A 20,137-nucleotide genomic window follows, 5' to 3' on the forward strand; every position below is an offset into this window, starting at 1 on the left:
GGGAATCATTTTTAAAAATTAGAATTATTTGCTTATAATGGAGTCTATGGGGGATGACTATCCCATAATTCAGAATTTTCTGGATAACAGGTTTCCAGATAATGGGTCCCATACATGTTCCATTTCTTTCAAACTATTGCCAGTTGAACTGTTGTGTCTATGACCCTTTCAAGTCAAAAAAGTTGTATGCAAATCCAACACAAACATGAGCAAGCTGGATGCGATTATAATAATGGTGTGTTGCCCTTTAAAAAATGACGATTGAAAATTGCATGCTTGTTGTGTTTTTGTTGTACAGTTGAAGTAGGAGGCACAAGCCAAATAAATACCAGGGGTTTAGGCATACAGAATATCAAGCGGATTCTTTTTTTTATAATTTTATAGCGGATCCTTGGTTTTCTATTATGTTGTATCTGCCACCCTTTATTACAACGTTACTTTGCAAGAAAAGATCTATGCAGACAAAGCGTTGGGTTATGATTTCTCTAACCTGTCATTGCTATCTTTGACTAAAGGTCTGCGCTGAATTGTGGCTTTTCAAAATGCTCTGCCGCTGACAATTTCAAGCCCGGCGTTTCAGTTTAAAATATAACATAATGGGTTTGACCTGCCTGGCTGAGCAACTGAAAGCGGCGGATTAAACTAGAGCCCTTGAGTGAATCGCCAATGATTTGTGAAAGTACAAACAGTGCTGTGTATCGGCTTCTAGAGTCGCTTCAAAATACTCTCGGCATCAATGCTGTGTGGGTTTTATTTGTATGTCAAATGGTCTGTTGTTGCCTGATAGGTGGCGGGATCAGAAACAAAAAAGCCATACAGACAAGATCACATTATTATTATATTATTATTCACATTATCTGCTTGCATGAAATTATTGTTGGTAGTCATGTGACAGTCTACTTCCTTTCTGTTTGTCTAAAGGTCCCCATACACGGGCCGATTGTAGCTGCTGATATTGGTCCCTTGGACTGATTCGGCAGTAGGGATGTAGCGAACCTCAAAAAAAAAGTTTGCGAACGCGTTCGCGAACTTACGCCAAAAAGTGCGAATATTCACGAACTTTGCGAACCCCATAGACTTCAATGGGAAGGCGAACTTTAAAACCTAGAAAAGCCATTTCTGGCCAGAAAACTGATTTTAAAGTTGTTTAAAGGGTGCCACGACCTGGACAGTGACATGCAGGAGGGGGATCAAGGGCAAAAATTTCTCTGAAAAATACTTTGTTGACACAGCGTTGCGTAAAACCGCAAAGGCAGCTGGCAGACCTAGCGGAAATACGCGGCGTTTTTTGCTATTTCGCACTAGTAGCACCATGGAAACGGGATTTGCTGAAAAACGCCATGTGTGGCTTGCGCTGTGTTTTTAGGCCGAGAAAAAACGTAGCGGAAAAACGCCACGCGAACCCAAATTGCGAACATACGCGAAAAGTTTGCGAACTTCCAAACTCGCGAACACCCGTTGTTCGCGCGAATTAGTTCGCCACCGAACAGTTCGCTACATCTCTATTCGGCAGCTTATCGGCCCATGTACGGGCAGAAACAACGACCATACCCGACCGATATCTGGGCTGAAATTGGCCAGATATCGATCAGGCAGGTTAAAAAATCTAGTTGGATCAGGGACCGTATCGGCTCGTTGATGCGGTCCCGAACCGACTTTGCCTATACCCATTGTTATAATTCGATCTTTTTCGATATCGCCCACCCGTAGGTGGGGATATCGGGTGAAGATCCGCTCAATTGTTGACCTTACCAAGCGAGTGAATCTTCATACTTTTTTTTGAATAAGAATACTTTTTTGATACTGGAGGCAATTAAGTGGATCATTTTTCACATTGAATATTTTATACTGGATAATAGACAGAGCGTTCTTCTTTCGCTTATCTTTTAGCTCATCCTTTTAGTAGAAATGTCTTAACAATACAAACCCACAAGAAATATGCCACACTAGTTGACTTTAAAACTATCAATCAAAAAGATTTATGTCACACTACTTTACTAGCTGTAGATATATCACATCCACTGTCATTTCTGCTGCCTGCCCTCCTTCTGTGGCTGTGATGGTTTATAAATTATGAAGCACTGGTGAAATGACTATTTCCTATGCTGGTGGATCAATTTGAAGCTACTATGGAGCCATAAACTCTGGTAAAGCTGAACAGTCACAGTTGTAGCACCACGGGTTAGAAATGTGGAGGTCATAAGGGAGGCTATGGGGAAACAAATTGAACATGTATATGCCCAACCGGCCATAACCAACTGTTGCTAAACTCAACCACATACTGGACATTTCTATTGAAAAGCTGTCCAGCAACTGTTGATATAAAGGGCCCAGTTTTCAAGACCATTAAAGACCCTAGCATTGTTTTTCCTGTCTGGAAGACTGAATTCTACATCTTGGCAATAAAGATCCATTACAAAGAAACTGGTTTGTGTTGGAGATGATTAATACAGGACTTATAACATGGAATTTTCTATAGGCTGGAGAGAATGTCATTGCATCGCCAGGAGAAACAACTCTGGGCCCAAAGGAGCTGCAAGGACCAGGCACAGGGAGCATATTATGGGAACTAGCAGATTGTTATGTATATGGGCAACTTCTGTGCTTTTCTTTATTGTATTCACTGTCAGTTTGGGTCAATCTTAAGGTGGCCATACATTGGCCGATTGTAGCTGCCGATCGGCCTGTGTAGGGGCAGGAGCAAGGGGCATGCCCGACTGATATCTGGCCTGAAATTGGGCAGATATCGATCGGGCAGGTTAAAAGATTTAGTCAGATCGGGGACTGTATCGGCTCGTTGATGCGGTCCCCGAACCGACTGCCCCATTGCCGCCATTATAATTCGATCATTTGGCCCCAGGGCCAAACGACTGAATTAGCCTACACGCTCCCTGATATCGCCCACCCGTAGGTGGGGATATCGGGTGAAGATCCGCTCACTTGGCGACCTCGCCAACACCAAGCGAGCGAATCTTCGCGTATATGGGCACCTTTACTGTAGAGCGACTGAAAACTCCAAACCAGAAAACCCAGTGCAGGGTTCTTTTGTAAAAATATCACCAAAAATAAAATAGAATGAGAAAAAAACTCCCCATACAGAAAAGTTACTCAAGTCTGACCAGATATGAACCTGAAGATTATGTAATGGGTCTTTTTTGTAGCTGCGGGAGATAGAAAATCAGGGAACTAGATACAAAAATAGTTCCCCAGTAGGAAGGGGAAGGAGGGTACATTGTGGTTTTTAATGTTTGATAGATCATGGATTGATGAGTCTAGATGTTACATGTAGTAATTAGAAACACACGTATGGCACTATACAGCTGGACCCATGTTTTTTTTTTCCTCCATGATACAAACATTCCAGGTTTGCAATAGTTTTTGAAAAAATGACTTCTTCTTTACAGCACCAAACTTCAGTTGACAAAAGGGCTTACCTACTAATACGGACCAAATAAAATTTTGCACTTTGCCAATGAGCTCTAAAGCTTTGCATGCATATATGTGCCTATGTCTTTTTCAGATTGCATGATATTGTAGTTTAGTTTGTCATTTTCCTCCCATTATCTTTCAGAGATGGAAGCCCAGGTAGCCAGAGCGTCACCGAGCGGTTTCAGTTCAACTGGATCACAGTGCTGGTCAGCTCGTTTGGTGCCATTGTGGCCAAACTGGACGGACGTGGGAGCGGATTCCAAGGCACAAAGCTTTTACACGAAGTCAGAAGGAAGCTGGGATTTCTAGAAGAGAAAGATCAAGTGGAAGCTCTCAAGTAATATAATCATCCTACTGCGTAATTCATTAATCAGATTGCAGTCTAATTACTTTCTCTTGTTTGCCTAATTATGCTTCTCATTAATATATCACGCAATCAACTTTGTATTCATTTTATGTATCATTTCTCATGTAAGCCCAGGGCCCCCACGCTCCACGGCAATCACCATCCCAGGTTATTAAGGAAAGCTGAGCAGGCACAATAATGTTTAGTAAAGAGACTGTTTCACTGGGGCCCCTTAGTGACTTTCTGTTGAAATCTATGGAGAGAATCCCTCGCTCTAGCCTGGCACCACCTCTCATTCACAGCAAATGCAAATATACAGAAAAGGAATATACTTTGCTCACAATATTTCCCTATAACCCTTTCTTCATGCTTTAAATATTCCATATTTCATTCTGGTTTTGCTCACTGTCTCTCTTGGTTTTGTTTCAGTACAATGCTTAAGAAAGAATATATCGACAAACAGCGAGTCGGTGTGTTTGGAAAGGTAGAGTAAATCATTTCATTCCTATTTGTTGCTACTTGTATTCAGTTGCTAATTACTGTGGAATTAGACCATCTTGGCCACTGCTGATATTGAGGAGCAGCATCCCACAATGAGGGGGTATCTGGGGAAATGGGATTTGTTGAGTTATTATGAGCCTTATGGGTCAGAATTGTGAAGGCCAGTCTTGGTGGTTCAGAGACTACAAAACTATTTTTATGAAACAGCCAGAAAATGTTCTACTTCCATCATATGGAAAAAGTCAAGATTCAATGTAAACAGTGGAAAAAATCTTTTTTTCTGTGCTATGATATGGTCACAAGTGACAATTCAGTCCTGGTAGGAACCTTTCTCAATGATAATCCAAGTGCCAATGTCTGCTCTGATAAATAGTGCACAAGTGAGCCTACTGATGCTGGGGAACAGGGGCCCTTTAGCCACCATAAACGTGGTGGTAGTTCCACAGTGGGTTGTTATTGACACAACCCACTATGGAAACTGTACAGGGAAGCAATATCTCCAGGGTTTTTTGTTCACATATTAGACTTGAGTAGTGATGAGCGAATCTGTCGTGAAACGGCAAGAAAATTCGGGAAAATTTGTTGCGCAATTTTTTTTTGTCGCCCGTGTCTTTTTTGTCGCCCACGTATTTTTTTTTTGTCGCCCGCATCTTTTTTTTTTGTCGCCCATCTTTTTTTGATGCAACTGCGCCCTTTTTTGACGTGACCACCCCAAATTGATGTGACCACACCTAATTTGACGCGCGCCCAAAAATTTTTACGTGCAACGAATTTTTACATGCCGAATTTTCACGGAACTATTTGCCATGCCTGCCGAAAAAATTCGCTCATCACTAGACTTGAGCTGACAAACACACAAAATGCTTACCCTCATATGTAATAAAATGCACCAAGTTTGCCCAGTAGCAGTAACCCATAGCAACCAATAGGATGTTGCTTTTAAACAGGTGACCAGTAAATTCTACCTGCTCATTGGTAGAATTGGACCTAAACAGTCTTCCATGACAACCACATCTAGATTCATGGAGTCATGATTGCTACATGAGATTTTCAAAATCAACAGAAGTCGTGTAAATCAGGCTTGAGTGACTACATTTGGCAGATGAACATCAGGGTCACTCATAAAAATGTCACATTCAAAGGCACACAGCATACAAAGCAGCTGTCTGTACAAGTGCGGGCTGTTTAATATTGAGAGTTGTGATGAAAAGCCACAAGGGGCTTATGGAATCCTCAGTGGTGCCCCTAATTAATTTGCTAATAATTGAGTTGGGATTTGTACCTCCATGATAAATCCATTCATCTGCATCTTCCAACTTCAAGTGGAATATTTGTCTGAGTCCAGTTGCAAACCATGGTGTTGGGAATTGTGGGAACTCATAAAATGATGAGACCTTATCTACAATCTTCCTCTAGTTTAATATTTCCATATCTGGCTTTGTCAATTCTATATTTTTTTGTCTACGGAAACCTGTGGCCAGTCGATATGACAGTAGGGAGTAAAAGTGCCCATATCTGCCTTTGAATTCATTTCTCAATTGTATAATTCTGTTTGGTTTGATTTATTTCATAAATGGGATAATATCAGTATATTTCGTTGCGCTTTTGTCTGCAACAATGAAATTAAATCACTAAAAAAAGAGGATTAATTTCCATTGATATCTAGAGTACCCAGGGAGTGAGAATGAATTATATGTAACGCTAATGAACATTAAGGGTGAAGACACACTGGGCTACTAATAACTGCCACTTTTTCATGGCTACTAAACCCTGTCATAGACAATACTGAGAATTGCTTCTGCTAAAACACACGTAGAGACAATTATCAGTAAATGATCAGCGTTGTCTATTTTAGTAGCCGTCAAAAGTAGCTGCTACAGGTATAGGAGCCATTATCCAGAATGCTCGGGACAAAGGGTATTCCATATAAGGGGTGTTTTTGTAATTTGGATCTCCATACCTTAAGTCTACTAAAAAATCAATAAAACATTATTATATCTTAGTTGGGATCAAGTACAGGTACTGTTTTATTATTACAGAGAAAAGGGAATCATTTAACCATTAAATAAACCCAATAGGGCTGTTCTGCCCCCAATAAGGGGTAATTATATATTAGTTGGGATCAAGTACAGGTACTGTTTTATTATTACAGAGAAAAGGGAATCATTTAACCATTAAATAAACCCAATAGGGCTGTTCTGCCCCAATAAGGGGTAATTATATCTTAGTTGGGATCAAGTACAGGTACTGTTTTATTATTATAGAGAAAAGGGAATCATTTAACCATTAAATAAACCCAATAGGGCTGTTCTGCCCCCAATAAGGGGTAATTATATCTTAGTTGGGATCAAGTACAGGTACTGTTTTATTATTACAGAGAAAAGGGAATCATTTAACCATTAAATAAACCCAATAGGGCTGTTCTGCCCCCAATAAGGGGTAATTATATCTTAGTTGGGATCAAGTACAGGTACTGTTTTATTATTACAGAGAAAAGGGAATCATTTAACCATTAAATAAACCCAATAGGGCTGTTCTGCCCCCAATAAGGGGTAATTATATCTTAGTTGGGATCAAGTACAGGTACTGTTTTATTATTACAGAGAAAAGGGAATCATTTAACCATTAAATAAACCCAATAGGGCTGTTCTGCCCCCAATAAGGGGTAATTATATCTTAGTTGGGATCAAGTACAGGTACTGTTTTATTATTACAGAGAAAAGGGAATCATTTAACCATTAAATAAACCCAATAGGGCTGTTCTGCCCCCAATTAAGGGCGTAATATATATTCTTGAGATGGATATTTACTTTGTTGACCTTCAGCTCTTGATGACGTATTTGGGAACAAAAGGAGGGCTCCTTGCTGTATGTCGGAATCTATATTCGGATCTAATCGCTATATTCAGTAGGGGAAAGGAAAGCCCCGTGGGTGCCCCAGCCCTAAGAGATCCCGTCATTTAGAAAACATTCACTATCCAGTTCCCAGGCCCGGAAACGTAATGCGTTAAAAGTTAAAACGTGATAACATCAAAAATATATTAAGGAGATGGAATAGCAGAGGCATAATGAGCCCAGCGAAGGCAGCACTGTTATTGCAGCAAACACCATCTGTTTGCAGATAAGTATTTGCTGTAATGTCTGTAGGAGTGTTCTTAAAGCAAACAATTATAAAACATATGAATATAAATAACGGCTGTGAACAGACGGCTGTGCATAATGGCAACAAAAAGACTAATAGGAGTTATGAAAACTTGGCTTTGCCTCACGGAAAGGAGGAAAAGACAAGAGAATATCAGGCTCTAACGATGCCTTTTCCACAAGAGATGAACATAGAGATCTTGTCAGAGACTTTGTCTAGAATGCAGCTTTGGGGATCCCAGTTGTGCCTAATGGTCTTTGATCTCTAGGTTTAATAGTAATGCTTGTTTGTGGCTATAGCGGCCTGACAGTCATGTTTATAGGATGGGATTAGCCATTGATACACTTTTGTCATTGGCTGCCCACAGCCAAAGCCTGAAAAATCCAGTTTTGTTGAGGGAAACCCCTTAAATGATATGCTTTATGTAAAGCAGGGGATCCCCAACCTTTCTTACCCCTGAGCCACAGTCAGCTGTAAAAAGACTTGGAGAGCAACACAAGCATCATAAAAGTTCATGGAGGAGCCAAATAAGGGCTGTGATTGGCTATTAGGTGCCTCTACGCACACTATCAGCTTACAGGGGCTTTATTTGGTAGGAAATCTTGTTTTTATTCAACCAAAACTTGCCCCCAAGTCAGGAATTCAAAAATAACTCCCTGGTTTGGGGGCACTGAGAGCAACATCCAAGGGGTTGGGGAGCAACATGTTGCCCCGGAGCCACTGGTTGGGGATCACTGATGTAAAGGAATTGCGCAAATGCTGGGAGACTTCTCACAGGCAGTGTTTCATTCTTTAGATGGTAAATCCATATGATGCTGTCCAAAGAACACACATGGATGGTTGTCTCCATATCTTTTGCTCTGCATCTTAACTGCTACTTATATTTACTACAGATTAACTGGGACATTTTGGATGTCAGCACAAACCTTACCTGTTGTTGTTCTTACATTTTCCCTTTTTCTGAGAAAAGTCTTCAAGTCATTTTATGTTTCAAATGTTCCTTGATAACCCTTAATTAGTTTGCTAATGCCATATATTTGTAACAAGGTTAAAGAGGCATCAACATCTTTGCAATGAAAGCTGCCCTTTTAGAATTTCAGGCGTATCCTGGGCAACAAATGAAGATTGGCCCCATATGTTGATATAATTGTCTTTAAGGTTGGACCCCACTACTGATGATATATGACCCCCTTTGTGGAAAACCCAAAATGACAGTCTCTTGGAGATCCTTATATAGGGTAGTCTATAAGTGCTGGGAATAATTAGCAAAAGCATCAATTAGAGGCAAGTGTTGCCACCTCACCTGAGAAGAAGCCTATGGGGAAATCTGTAACTGAATTATTACAAAAGTTGACCTGAATCTGGCCAACATTGCCATGAATGCAAACTGAAAACCATCAGGTCTGAGCTGTTACACAGGTGCCGATACCATTTGAAGTTCTGTTAGAAAGGAGAACATTGGAAACTGCTCTACAAACACATAACACAATGGGTTAAACCCATTTATAACCTCTAGCTAATTTGAGAGGTCCCTTTTTGAGGTTTCAAGAAATTGTATCCACCACATTGCACTCTTCTATCCTTCTTTAGCCAATAAAGTGTCATTAGGAGAAGACTGTATTGGAGCAATGTACAACTTGGGTGATTTAAGATGAAAGCTTTGTTATGGGTTTGTGCCAATTTTATATATTGTGTTTTTATCTCTGCTCGCCAATTAGGACTATGGAGGATATCTAAGCACTCTTCTGCTTACAAGTGGCGAGGAGAACCCTCTTTTCTCCTGTGGGGCGGCACTTTCACCAATTACAGACTTCAGTTTATATGGTGAGTAGAGAGGAGCCGCTCCGTATCATTCTACGTTGGATTGTGTTTATTTTTCCTATTTCCACTTTGCATTATAGATACATTTACCTAAATTGTTAATGGATATTTAGGAGAGTCCTCAGTGGTGGGATGGAGTGGATGCACTGTGTCACATTTAAGCATGTTTAGAACATTGCGACTGGTGAGAGGTGCGGGGGGTCCTTAAACCCAACAAATAATCAGGGTAGATAATGTTGCTTATGAATTAGTCCAAAGCTATGGGAGCCCACTGAGATTGCTGATATTGTTGTGGGTGGGGCTTATGCTGAAGGTCAGTTAGGGTAACATTTGGAGTGAATGATTACTTTCTTTTCAACTTACCCCTGGAATCCTAATTTAAAGGTTAATTAAGGATAAAAATTAAGATGACTAATTTGTTCCTGCTCTACATATTAATTAAACTATAGTGGAAATAGCAAGGGGGCCCTGACCATATGTAGGGGCGGAAAGTCCACTAGCAGATGAGCACTAATTTAATAGCATACTTAGGGAATATTAAGGGTGAATATAGAGCATTTCAAGCCTAGTGAAAAGAACGCTGTGAAATTTCCATCTATTTTCACCCTTTGATACATACACCCTGACTGCATTTGTGTCACTGGGGCTGCGAGTATTTCATGCTTTGTGTGAAAATAAAGAAGTTTATTCATGTCTTTGTTTATTTCACAAGCCTCTGCCTTCTCTGAAAGATATCTGGGATTATACACTGCCGATAACAGAGCATATGAGGTACGTATGGAGATTTGTTACTACATCAGCGTTGTGATTTACTTAATACTGTTCTTTAGTTGCTTTAGTGCCTTGGTTTTACTGTATTTATTGTTAAATAATATTGGGTATTCATGTTTGGGGTTCACTGTCATGTTTGGGATTCACTGTTCACAGTAGGACCTCGCCACTGGGATGGGGGGCCCCCAGGCAGCAGCACCGGTGGACCTCTGGCACCCCAGTCTCACTGGAAGCAGGGCATAATAAGTTTATGGGCTGGGAAGATCTCTGCTTGAACCTGCCCACGACCCGCAAATCTTGTGTGAATATAGGCTTAAACCTGTTCTGATGGTTTTATGGCCAACCAGCACATCTCTTTTGTGCAGGCACAACTGCAAAGCTCCTAGGCCAGGGGTGGGCAAACTACGGCCCGCTGGCCTTTTTAATCCGGCCCGCCGACATGGGCCCCTTAAAAGAAATACGGGCCCTGATTGGTTGCACCCCATGCGCCCTGTGCTGGAGGATGCTGGGGGGCAGCTGCAGGAAGCTGAGGAGTGGAGCTGGAGAATATTGGGGAGGATGCTGGGGTGGGGAGCTGCAGGATTCTGGGGGGGTAGCTGGAGGATGTTGGGGAGTGGAGCTGTGGGATGCTGGGGGGGAGCTGAGAGGCCCAATGATTTCTGATGGCAGCCTGGGAGTAATGCTGGCCTAGCCCGGCTGTAAGTGAATGTGGCCCCTGAGCCAAAAAGTTTGCCCACCCTGTCCTAGGCCCTAATGAATGCAATTTAGCACTTGTGCCTGGGGGGATGGAAAATGAACTGAGGGTCAAGCTGGGGGTGCACCCCCCAAGGGGCCCCTGCCGCAGTGTCCAAACCCCCTGCAGGGGACTCCCCACCCACCTGACCCCCTCCCTGAGAGTGCATAAATTAAAGTTACCTTCAGCGCGTCGGGGGAGGGAGACCGGCGGGCCAGAGATCTGTGCCGGCAGGGCCCACCAGAGCCGGGGACCACTGAGTTTTTTTCCCGTGCCCTGCCGCCCCAGTCTCACCCTGAGTGAACCCTAATTATCGCAAATGCAAGTACATAAACATGGATTAATTTAAGCTAAAAAACATATTCCCCATGGTAACTGCATTTAGTTTTAATCATAGGAGCAATGAATGGCCCATGAGTTTAAATTGACTGTTCATTTAGTAATACAGAGTTTAAATAAAAAACCAACAACCCTTAAAAGCATTCATTACCTATGTAAGTCACCCACAAAATGTATTTTTCCAACACAGAAGAAGCTATTAAACGTGTCAGCTAGGCATGTCCTTTGTTCCATTCAGGCAACAAAACCCGTGGCATTTTAATGCAGGTTATCAGCCCCCTCTGCAAAGCCAATTCTCTGTGCCTCTGCCGTAGATATCCCCTTTAATCTGTGTTTCCACAGTTGGCCAAATTAGCCCGCCGAGCGTCCGCACTGAAGAAAGGGAAATTCTTGATTATCCACGCCACTGCAGATGGTGAGTAACGCTTTATTAATCCTCAATCTATTCCATAATGATAAGGACCTATTAAGCAGATGCTGCACGCAGAACAGTCAGAAATGGGTTTAATTAATTTGTCCCTCTGAACGGATACTGATCTTGTGTTACAGAGAAAGTTCACTTCCAGCACACGGCCGACCTCATCAAGCATTTAGTCAAAGAGAACGCCAATTATTCCTTGCTGGTAAGTTCGGATGTCGCCTTGAACACCGTCTCTCCCTATTATGCCTCCATTTTCCTACATTCACCAAGGGTCGTTCTTCTGCTTTAAGAGATAAAAGAGAACCAAAGCCAACACACAAGTCCCTATTAAAATAGTCATTGTGAAACAAAAGTATTTGTCCAGTCCATGCCCCACCTAATGTGTTCCTATAGGTTGCAGTCAAGGTCATTCCCTAGTAATTGGCAGTGGCTTCTTCCTCTCCATCATGGCATTGTGGTTGGTTTTTGTGGTGGCCATTCACATCATCCATCGCCTACTCATCATTGGTCTTTGTCCAAGCACATTGAGCAATGTTCACTCAATTCAATCAAAAAAGGACAGAACTGGCCAAGTGTTGTGCCCCATGGAACTCTTATTCCATGTCTATGCAACTAGGTATTGAGTTTCCCATGAAGTTGGCAAGCCCTAGCATGTAGCTTGGCCTTGTGAGGTTACCAGCTTCACCTTGGCTCTTGCATGTAGGGAGTCTGCCAGGCTAGACAAAGCCTATACACACATGTATCTGCAGATCCAGGATCAGTACTGCTCTTGTCTTTAATGATCCAAGTGATCACCATAAGGAACAATGGCGCCCCTGTACTATGGAAAAAAAATACCCACAGTTGGTTCATTTAAAAAAAAAAGGCAACCCTAGTATTATTTTCTTTACTTCTCCTTTAAAGTCCTGTTATATGGCAGCCTTGTCCCAGGCTAACGTATTCATTTAGAATAATGCACCGGCTTCTTCCTCTCCATCATGGCTTGTGGTTGGTTTTTGTGGTGGCCATGTACATTGTCTACTCATAATTCATCATTGTTCTTTGTCCAAGCGCATTGAGCAATGTTCAGTCAGTTCATTTCAAAAAGGACAGACCTGGCCAAGTGTTGTGCCCCATGGAACTCTTATTCCATGTCTATGCAACTATGTATTGAGCTTCCCATGAATTGAAGTTGGCATGCACTAGCATGTAGCTTGGCTTTGTGAGTAGTGATGAGCGAATCTGTCCCATAAAATTTGCGAAACGGCAAGAAAATTCGCGAAACAGTGAAAAATTGTCGAAATGCATTTGTCGCGCAATTTTCTTTTGTCTTCTGCACCTTTTTTGTCACCCACGTCTGTTCTTTTTGTCAGGCGCGCTCTTTTGACGCAACCGCGCCTTTTTTGACGCGAGTGTGCCCTATTTTAACGCGACCGCGCCCAATTTGACGCAACCGCACCTTTTTTTGACGCGACAGTGCCCAATTTGACGTGACCACGCCCTTTTTTACGCGACCGTGCCCTATTTTAACGCGACCGCGCCCAATTTGACGCAACCGCACCCTTTTTTGACGTGACGGTGCCCGATTTGATGTGACCGCGCCCAATTTAATGTGCATCAAAAAATTTCTGCGCAATGAAATTTTCCGCATGAATCCATGCCTCGGGAAAAAAATCCCTCATCACTATTTGCAAGGTGCCCAGCCTCACCTTGGCTCTTGCGTGTAGGGAATCTGCCAGGCTAGAACCATGTATCTGCAGATCCAGGATCAGTACTGCTCTTGTCTTTAATGATCCAAGTGATCACCATAATAAACAATGGTACTATGGAAAAATAAATACCTACAGTTGGTTCATTAACAAAAATATTGGCAACCCTAGTATTATTTTCTTTACTTCTCCTTTAAAGTCCTGTTATATGGCAGCCTTATTCTAGGCTAACGTATTCATTTAGAATAAAGCACCGGAACATGATATTTTATTCCGTTATCTGCTTGCCGGTTGCACATGGTGCACTAGTTTTTCCGATGAGCGAATCTGACAAGTAGAACATGAGGAACATCTAACTCTGCTTCTGATCCTCATTTTTCACAGTGACCTGTTAAACTGATTTTTCCTTTTTTTTTTCCATGAGATGTGCTCTAGTTTCCCACTAGAACATGTATAATACAAACTGCTCCCGTGTTCTACAGATCTACATCTTGCCCAGTGGGTTTAGAATGACTTATAGCAGGTGTCCTACGAGCTCCGGAACATCTGCTCTACAGATAAAATAAATCAGACTATCTCCAACGCTCCATATATTTCTGCAAAAAAAACCCCCTATATTTAATATTTTAATGGCATTTACATTATTAAGCAAGGCACTTACTATACCTTTTTTCATCCCCGATGCCATAAATTAAAATGAATTATGCAGAAACTCTTTTGAAGAGAGCTCTCGGCTTCATGGCTCCAATTCTCCATAGTTCCCACTACATATGGTGTATAGGGTCATATTAATGACTATATGTAATTAGAGATGCCATATTCAGATTTGTTTAATTAAGGGGAATTATTAAAGAAAATGGCAAGTTATTTCCAAGAGTTTCTGCAGCAGGTAAGGTGGTTCTTCCCAAACTTTCCTAGGACTAGATAAAGCCGAGGCCCCTCTATAATGTGTCAAACATGGCCACCGTAACTTATTCTTTAATCTATAGTAGAAAAAGTCCTAAGTCTTTTACGAATGCAGCCGCAAGTTCAGTCGCACAAAAATTGATGCAATTATTGTGTATATTTGTCATTCATTAAAGATTTTTGTGCCCAAGACATCCTCCTGGTATTGATAATCGAGTCAAAATTTTTTAAGCCATAACCCGGCCTTATCCCATTACTTCCCAAACTACACTTAAGCTGAAGTCTCCTCCTCCTCCACACCTGACCCCCACCCAACCCAACTCTCCTTGGATATGGTTGAGATCAACCACCATAGGGAAGGCTTCAGAACTATTGCATCATTAAAGGGGAGGGGCCCCGTTTGAAGTATTGCCCTCTACCTTCATGAACCCACCCCTGAAGCTCACTTTCTTGGACCTTTTTTGGATTTGGGTCAACCCACTTATCACTTTAGCTCCCCATACACCTTCAGATCCGCTTGCTTGGTGAGCGGATCTTCTCCCAATATCCCCCACCTACGGGTGGGCGATATCAGGAGAATCCAGGCTAATTCGATCGTTTGGCCCTGGGGCCAAACAATCGAATTATAACGACGGGTATAGGCAAAGTCGGTCCGGGGGCCGCATCAACGAGCCGATGCAGTCCCCGATCTGACTAGATTTTTTAACCTGCCCAATTGATATCTGGCGATTCCAGGCCAGATATTGGTCGGGCAGGCCCGTTGGTAGTGCCCATACATGGCCCGATTAGCTGCCGAATCGGTCTAAGGGACCGATATCGGCAGCTAGAATCGGCCCATGTATGGGGACCTTAAGCCATTAGACTTGGCACATTTGCACCAAGTGTCATTACACCAGCCCAGACTGTCTAATGAATCATGTGCTCCTATCGGAGAACCCTGGAGCTAGCACCACCCTGAAACTGAAGTAATTCCAGGGTTCCCATTGCAGGCTGCATTAATTGGTGCAGGTAACTGGCATCTAAAGACCACTGAGTTCCAGAAAAGAAGTAATCCAAGATTTGTTGAGGACAGTTGCCTCCAAAAAAAACCTCTGCAACCTCAACTGAGATCAAATCTGCCCAGAGTATGTCAATAGTAATCACAATGAAATGCATCTATGATTTCACTTTTTACACTAGGGGTGCGTTTGGAAATGACCACTCTGTTGGGGGTGTTGGTGTTGATGTTTCTAACACTCCAAAAACATATTAAGTGCATTGTTTTCTTTGCAGATCTACCCCGATGAAAGTCACTACATGAGGAGTGAAGCCATGGAGAAACACCTACACAAATCCATTGTCAGCTTCTTTGAAGAGTGCTTCAGAATCCAAGATCGACCCCCCGTTGTGGAGATAGACGAGGAGGAAGAGGAAGATTAATTTTTCTGTTCGTGCCAAGCACAAACCACTTCTTACATAACAATATGCAACTGAATTGTTTTCCTTGGAAACTTAGGAAATGTAATGTTTAGCATGTATCTAACAGAACAGCACCCCCGACGGCTTACTTGACTGCACTTCTTCTTAGGTGAAAGAACATAAAGCATGTTGGACTCAGCGGTACCTGCTGTCTGAATACATGGCTTTTTGTTACCACTCAGAAATCGCTGTTGATCAAAAAATTCAAACAAAATACAAACCCCCTTCCTCCAAACCACAGCTCTGTTTCAAGGAACGAGACTTTCTGAGGAACTCCTTAAGGACTACTTCCAGGTTGCGGTGACCTGTTGACTTCAAGAAAACAAGCAGTATCATCGGAACCCATTCGTATTGTTCAACCCAGCCGGGTTCTAGAGTGGTCAAACCCAACGAGTCACGGACCTCTCTAGCACCAAAGAATTTAACATTGCATTTGTGTCTGATGAAAACGACTACATGGGGAGAATTAAAAAAAAACGAAAGAAAAAAGATTATAGCACAATTATTTTCCGACTACTAAGTTACAGTTTGCTTGCTCTGTGTTTCTGTTCTTTACAAAAGGCCTTTGGTTTGGGTGGGTGAGGGGGCAACATCAATGTTTCCTATTATTTTCGCAGGCCATCTGTGCACCATGATGGTGGCTCCAAGCAAATACATAAAATGATGTGCGTGTTGGGTCCAGAATTGGAAAACACTGGCCAACGTTAACAAATACAGTGTATTAATCCTACTAATACAATGTGCACCATTGTGTAATTATCTACTATTTTTTGTATAGTACGTTCATTACGGTACTATTACGGTTTGTGCTTCATGCTTATTTCTGCTTTTCCCTTGTAGATTCATTTGAAAGCTGAACAAAAGCTGCTTTCACTCTCCTAGGGTCTCTGTATTGGTCATTGTTTTGAAGGAGACCTATTTGTGGTCAAGTCCAGAAACTCTTTTCTTCAGATGTGTTGTCTGTTAGGGACCGAATTCAACAACTTCAACTTCAGAATCAATCCTCAGTTCATTTATGTGTCGTGGAAGACACTTAAGTGTCTAAGAATGGAAATGATGTCTTAAACAGTTTCATTTTGGGGGGTCAACAAAAAACAATGAAGTCAGAGTGTGATTTATTCATTTTTTAAAAATATATGGACATGTTTAGTTGAGGCTGGTGCTGTTCATTTGCACCGATTATCAGACTATGAAATGTTATATCATAGGGGCTGTTGCAATGATTTTACCAGCTTTGGACTTCTTGGGCATCAGTCAGCAAGCTGTCAGTCATGGGGAGGGCTGCTCCGGCTTCTAGCCAATGAGAGTTCAAGGCAGGGACCCTATGAGGTCCACAGTTACGACTTCTAACTAGTGGTGGAGCCAGGCAATAGAATGGGTGGGTTAAGTGCTTCAGTGGTAACCTCTACACACACCAGGTTGAAGGCACTTTTCCACCCTGTCACAGATACTACCTACAGTGGTCATGCCCCTTTGCACCAAGCATGGAAGTCTAAAGGAAAATAGGGAGTTTACTTCACAAACTTGAGGATGTGAGGAGGAAAGAAGCACTAGAAAAAGCAATGAGGACAGGATATGATGGAGTCAATGGAAGTATTGCGCTTGGCTAGGAAGGAATGGATCCCTCTATTTTTGGAAATGTTTGAAATTTGGGCCAAAACTTCGGCTCACCTAAAAAGTAATGCCATTGTATTACAGGCCAATCCACAGCGTGTATGTATCCCTTAACATGATGAAGTCTTAAGGCCATGCAACATGTACAGAAACAAAATCCCATGTGTGTTCCCAATAGCTATTGTACATTCAATTACTGTCCGGTGAAGGTTTGGCTGATGTTGTCTTTGTTTTGCTTGTGCCGGTGAATAACCTGTTCAGTGCTGGGTCTAAGGGGCAAATGACATATCTAATGCTAATGCTCCATAGGGGTTATTCAGTATATTTTATCCTCAACAGAGATGAATAATGGTGAGTTATATCTAACTGCAGGGCAGCAGGGTTACACAACTGGAACTCCAAGCTACAGATGGAGCAGGCTTCAAACATGTATTTAAGCTCCACATGGAGCACAACACTATAAACCTTAAAATTGTGGGTTATAAGGTCCAGTCTTAACAAAAATCAATTTATATATTGAAATATGTTTTGTTCCTCTAGGCGTTTATGCATATCACGCATTTGCTCCACAGTTCATGGTCTTGGGGTGCCTTGTTCCCTTAATAAGGGTGCAGGATACAAACGGGGCTCTTGGTTGGCTCTTAAAAACCTTTGTACTGTTCAGTCTACGTTTCAAAATATGAATATGAACCCAAGTATTGGTGTAAATGGTCCTTAAACTTTCTGGGCCAGCGTCACATGACTATCCCGCCATTAAAAGCAATGCAGTTTAGTGTTTGTATGTTGATTTTTACATAAAAAACACAGGCAGGTTTGAGAGATTAAGTGAATTATAAATTACTGTTACATTTGTGTAAATGTCCTTTTTGGCCCATTGGCATTAATCCAATCAGAAAACAAGGCAGATGCAGTACATAGTATCTAGCTCCTCCCTTCCACTTCCTGTTTGTGGGATGTGCTCCATCTACTGTTTAATCAGGGGACTTGGCACACCGGGTTTGTTAATATGGATGGGGTCTCCTACTACTCAGTATTAATCAAGGGGAAAAAACATAGAAAGTCTGACACAACGGCCTTCTAGAATGTCTCCATCTGCAAGAACGATGGCAGCTTCTCCAGTATGAAAGAGAAAAAGCAGAAATAATTTACTATATTTATAACCATTATTGTAGCACATGATATTAATATAGATAAGTAAAGGGACTTCCTAATCCATTTACAATCCCCAAGGCCCTAGGGTGAGCTGGAGTAGTGATGGGGGGTTTAGGCCTAAGGGCCAGTTAGGGTGAGTTTTGGGCAAAATTCTCTCCTAGATACTCTCAAAACCCAGCTTGCAGGTTAGTTAGGGTGAGGTTTGGGATGGGAACATATTTGCTCCCCTAGATATTCTAGGAACTATGGCTGAATGGCTGATACCCCAATGTTTTTCTATATCTGTAACCTTGTTGGAGATCCCTGACCAAGACATGGACCTCAAGTCTGACAATCACTGCTGTAGGGCAAAATGTCTGATATCAATAGCGACACTTTTGAACTTATCGTTCTTTACATAAAATGCCCCCAAGGTAGTGCTGTTTTTCTAAACTGTTTTAGGCTCACAATAGATCTGACACTTCTACATGTAGAAGGTGCTTTCCGCTCTAGAGTGTCCCGATGGTGGGACTTCCTCTGTAAGCTCTGAATGTTCTGCTAATCACAACTAATCACGTGTTCCAATTGGTGCAACAGAACAAGCCCCACCCCTATGATACTACAGAGAAACGTCAGATCTATGGTGATTTAAAAAAATATATTTTTGGGCAGAACCGTGATGCATTGGGGTTTGAATCCAGCCAAAGGAAGGTGTTCTTATGTTCTCCCTGTGTTTGCATGGGTTTCCTCCAACACTCCAACTCCTGATCAAATTAGTCCTAGGGTAAATGTGATAGGGAATTTAGTCTGTAAGCTCCACTGGGGCAGGGACTGATGGGAATGTGATAGGGAATTTAGTCTGTAAGCTCCACTGGGGCAGGGGCTGATGGGAATGTGATAGGGACATTAGATTGTAAGCTCCACTGGGGCAGGGACTGATGGGAATGGGATAGGGACATTAGATTGTAAGCTCCACTGGGGCAGGGACTGATGGGAATGATGTAAGGGGGCATGTCCTTACCGCACCTCAGTTTCACTTGGCCATAGTCAGTTGTTTGAACAATTCCATTTAATAAAGGTATTTGCATCAACTTGTGCCCCTTGCACTTCGGCACAGTTGAGCTTGGGGCCACTGCCTTCCTCCTGTTCTAATTGGCCGTTTCAGCTCAATAGCATCCAATTCACATCCAAGTACAAGTGCAAGTGCATCCATTTTAGCATATCACCCCCCTGGCAACCATATAATTGGGAAAAAAACACTGCATTGTGGGTAGAAAACATGCATTTGAGATTGCACTTTGCGGCAAGTGGCCCCTATCATCTCTGTAAAGCAATGTAGAATGCGATGGCGCTATAAATAAGGGATGGTAGTAGAAAACCTGGGTTTATTTCCATCTCAAGAGTCCAGTGACGCAGTCGCCACAGACTGACCCATAGGTGGCGCAGTCTCCCCCGTACAGAGGACACTTGGAAGTGCTTTACAAGAAAGCCAATAGGAAACGCCCTTTTATATGGATATTTGTAATCTTTTTGATATGCTGGCGGCTTCAGATCAAGTACTGAGGAGCGGTGCCCTGACCAAATGTACAGCCAGTACCCGTACTGTATATACCAATCTGTAAATACGGAATGTAAGTCTATTCTTTGTGAAGCCCTTTTTAGTATTGTGTTCAGCATGCCAACCGGATCAAAACCCTCCGCCAATCAGAACCCTCAGCTTTAAATCATACCGATCATTCCTCTTCTTCATTGGACTCATTTTATTTTATTTTTTTGACAGCTTGAATGTTAATCGGGGGTTTCTACAATTTCTAAATGATCTAGAACGTAAGCTCCGC

General features: G+C 42.2%; 1 protein-coding gene across 3 annotated transcripts in view; it reads left to right on the forward strand.

Moving 5' to 3' along the window:
* dpp6 (dipeptidyl-peptidase 6) overlaps positions 1–16,045 on the forward strand; it is an 834,825-nt gene extending 818,780 nt beyond the window's left edge. For 2 of the 3 annotated variants that reach the window (XM_031903179.1, XM_012964203.3), the window contains exons 20-26: positions 3,572–3,766; positions 4,205–4,259; positions 9,136–9,241; positions 9,951–10,009; positions 11,424–11,496; positions 11,631–11,704; positions 15,369–16,045. In XM_031903179.1, the coding sequence (XP_031759039.1) occupies positions 3,572–3,766; positions 4,205–4,259; positions 9,136–9,241; positions 9,951–10,009; positions 11,424–11,496; positions 11,631–11,704; positions 15,369–15,515 (709 nt within the window). In that variant the 3' untranslated portion in view covers positions 15,516–16,045. 3 annotated transcript variants of the gene reach the window in all.
* Positions 16,046–20,137: the final 4,092 nt, after the last annotated feature.

The sequence above is a fragment of the Xenopus tropicalis genome, chromosome 6 (assembly GCF_000004195.4).
Source record: "Xenopus tropicalis strain Nigerian chromosome 6, UCB_Xtro_10.0, whole genome shotgun sequence".
Taxonomy (NCBI): domain Eukaryota; kingdom Metazoa; phylum Chordata; class Amphibia; order Anura; family Pipidae; genus Xenopus; species Xenopus tropicalis.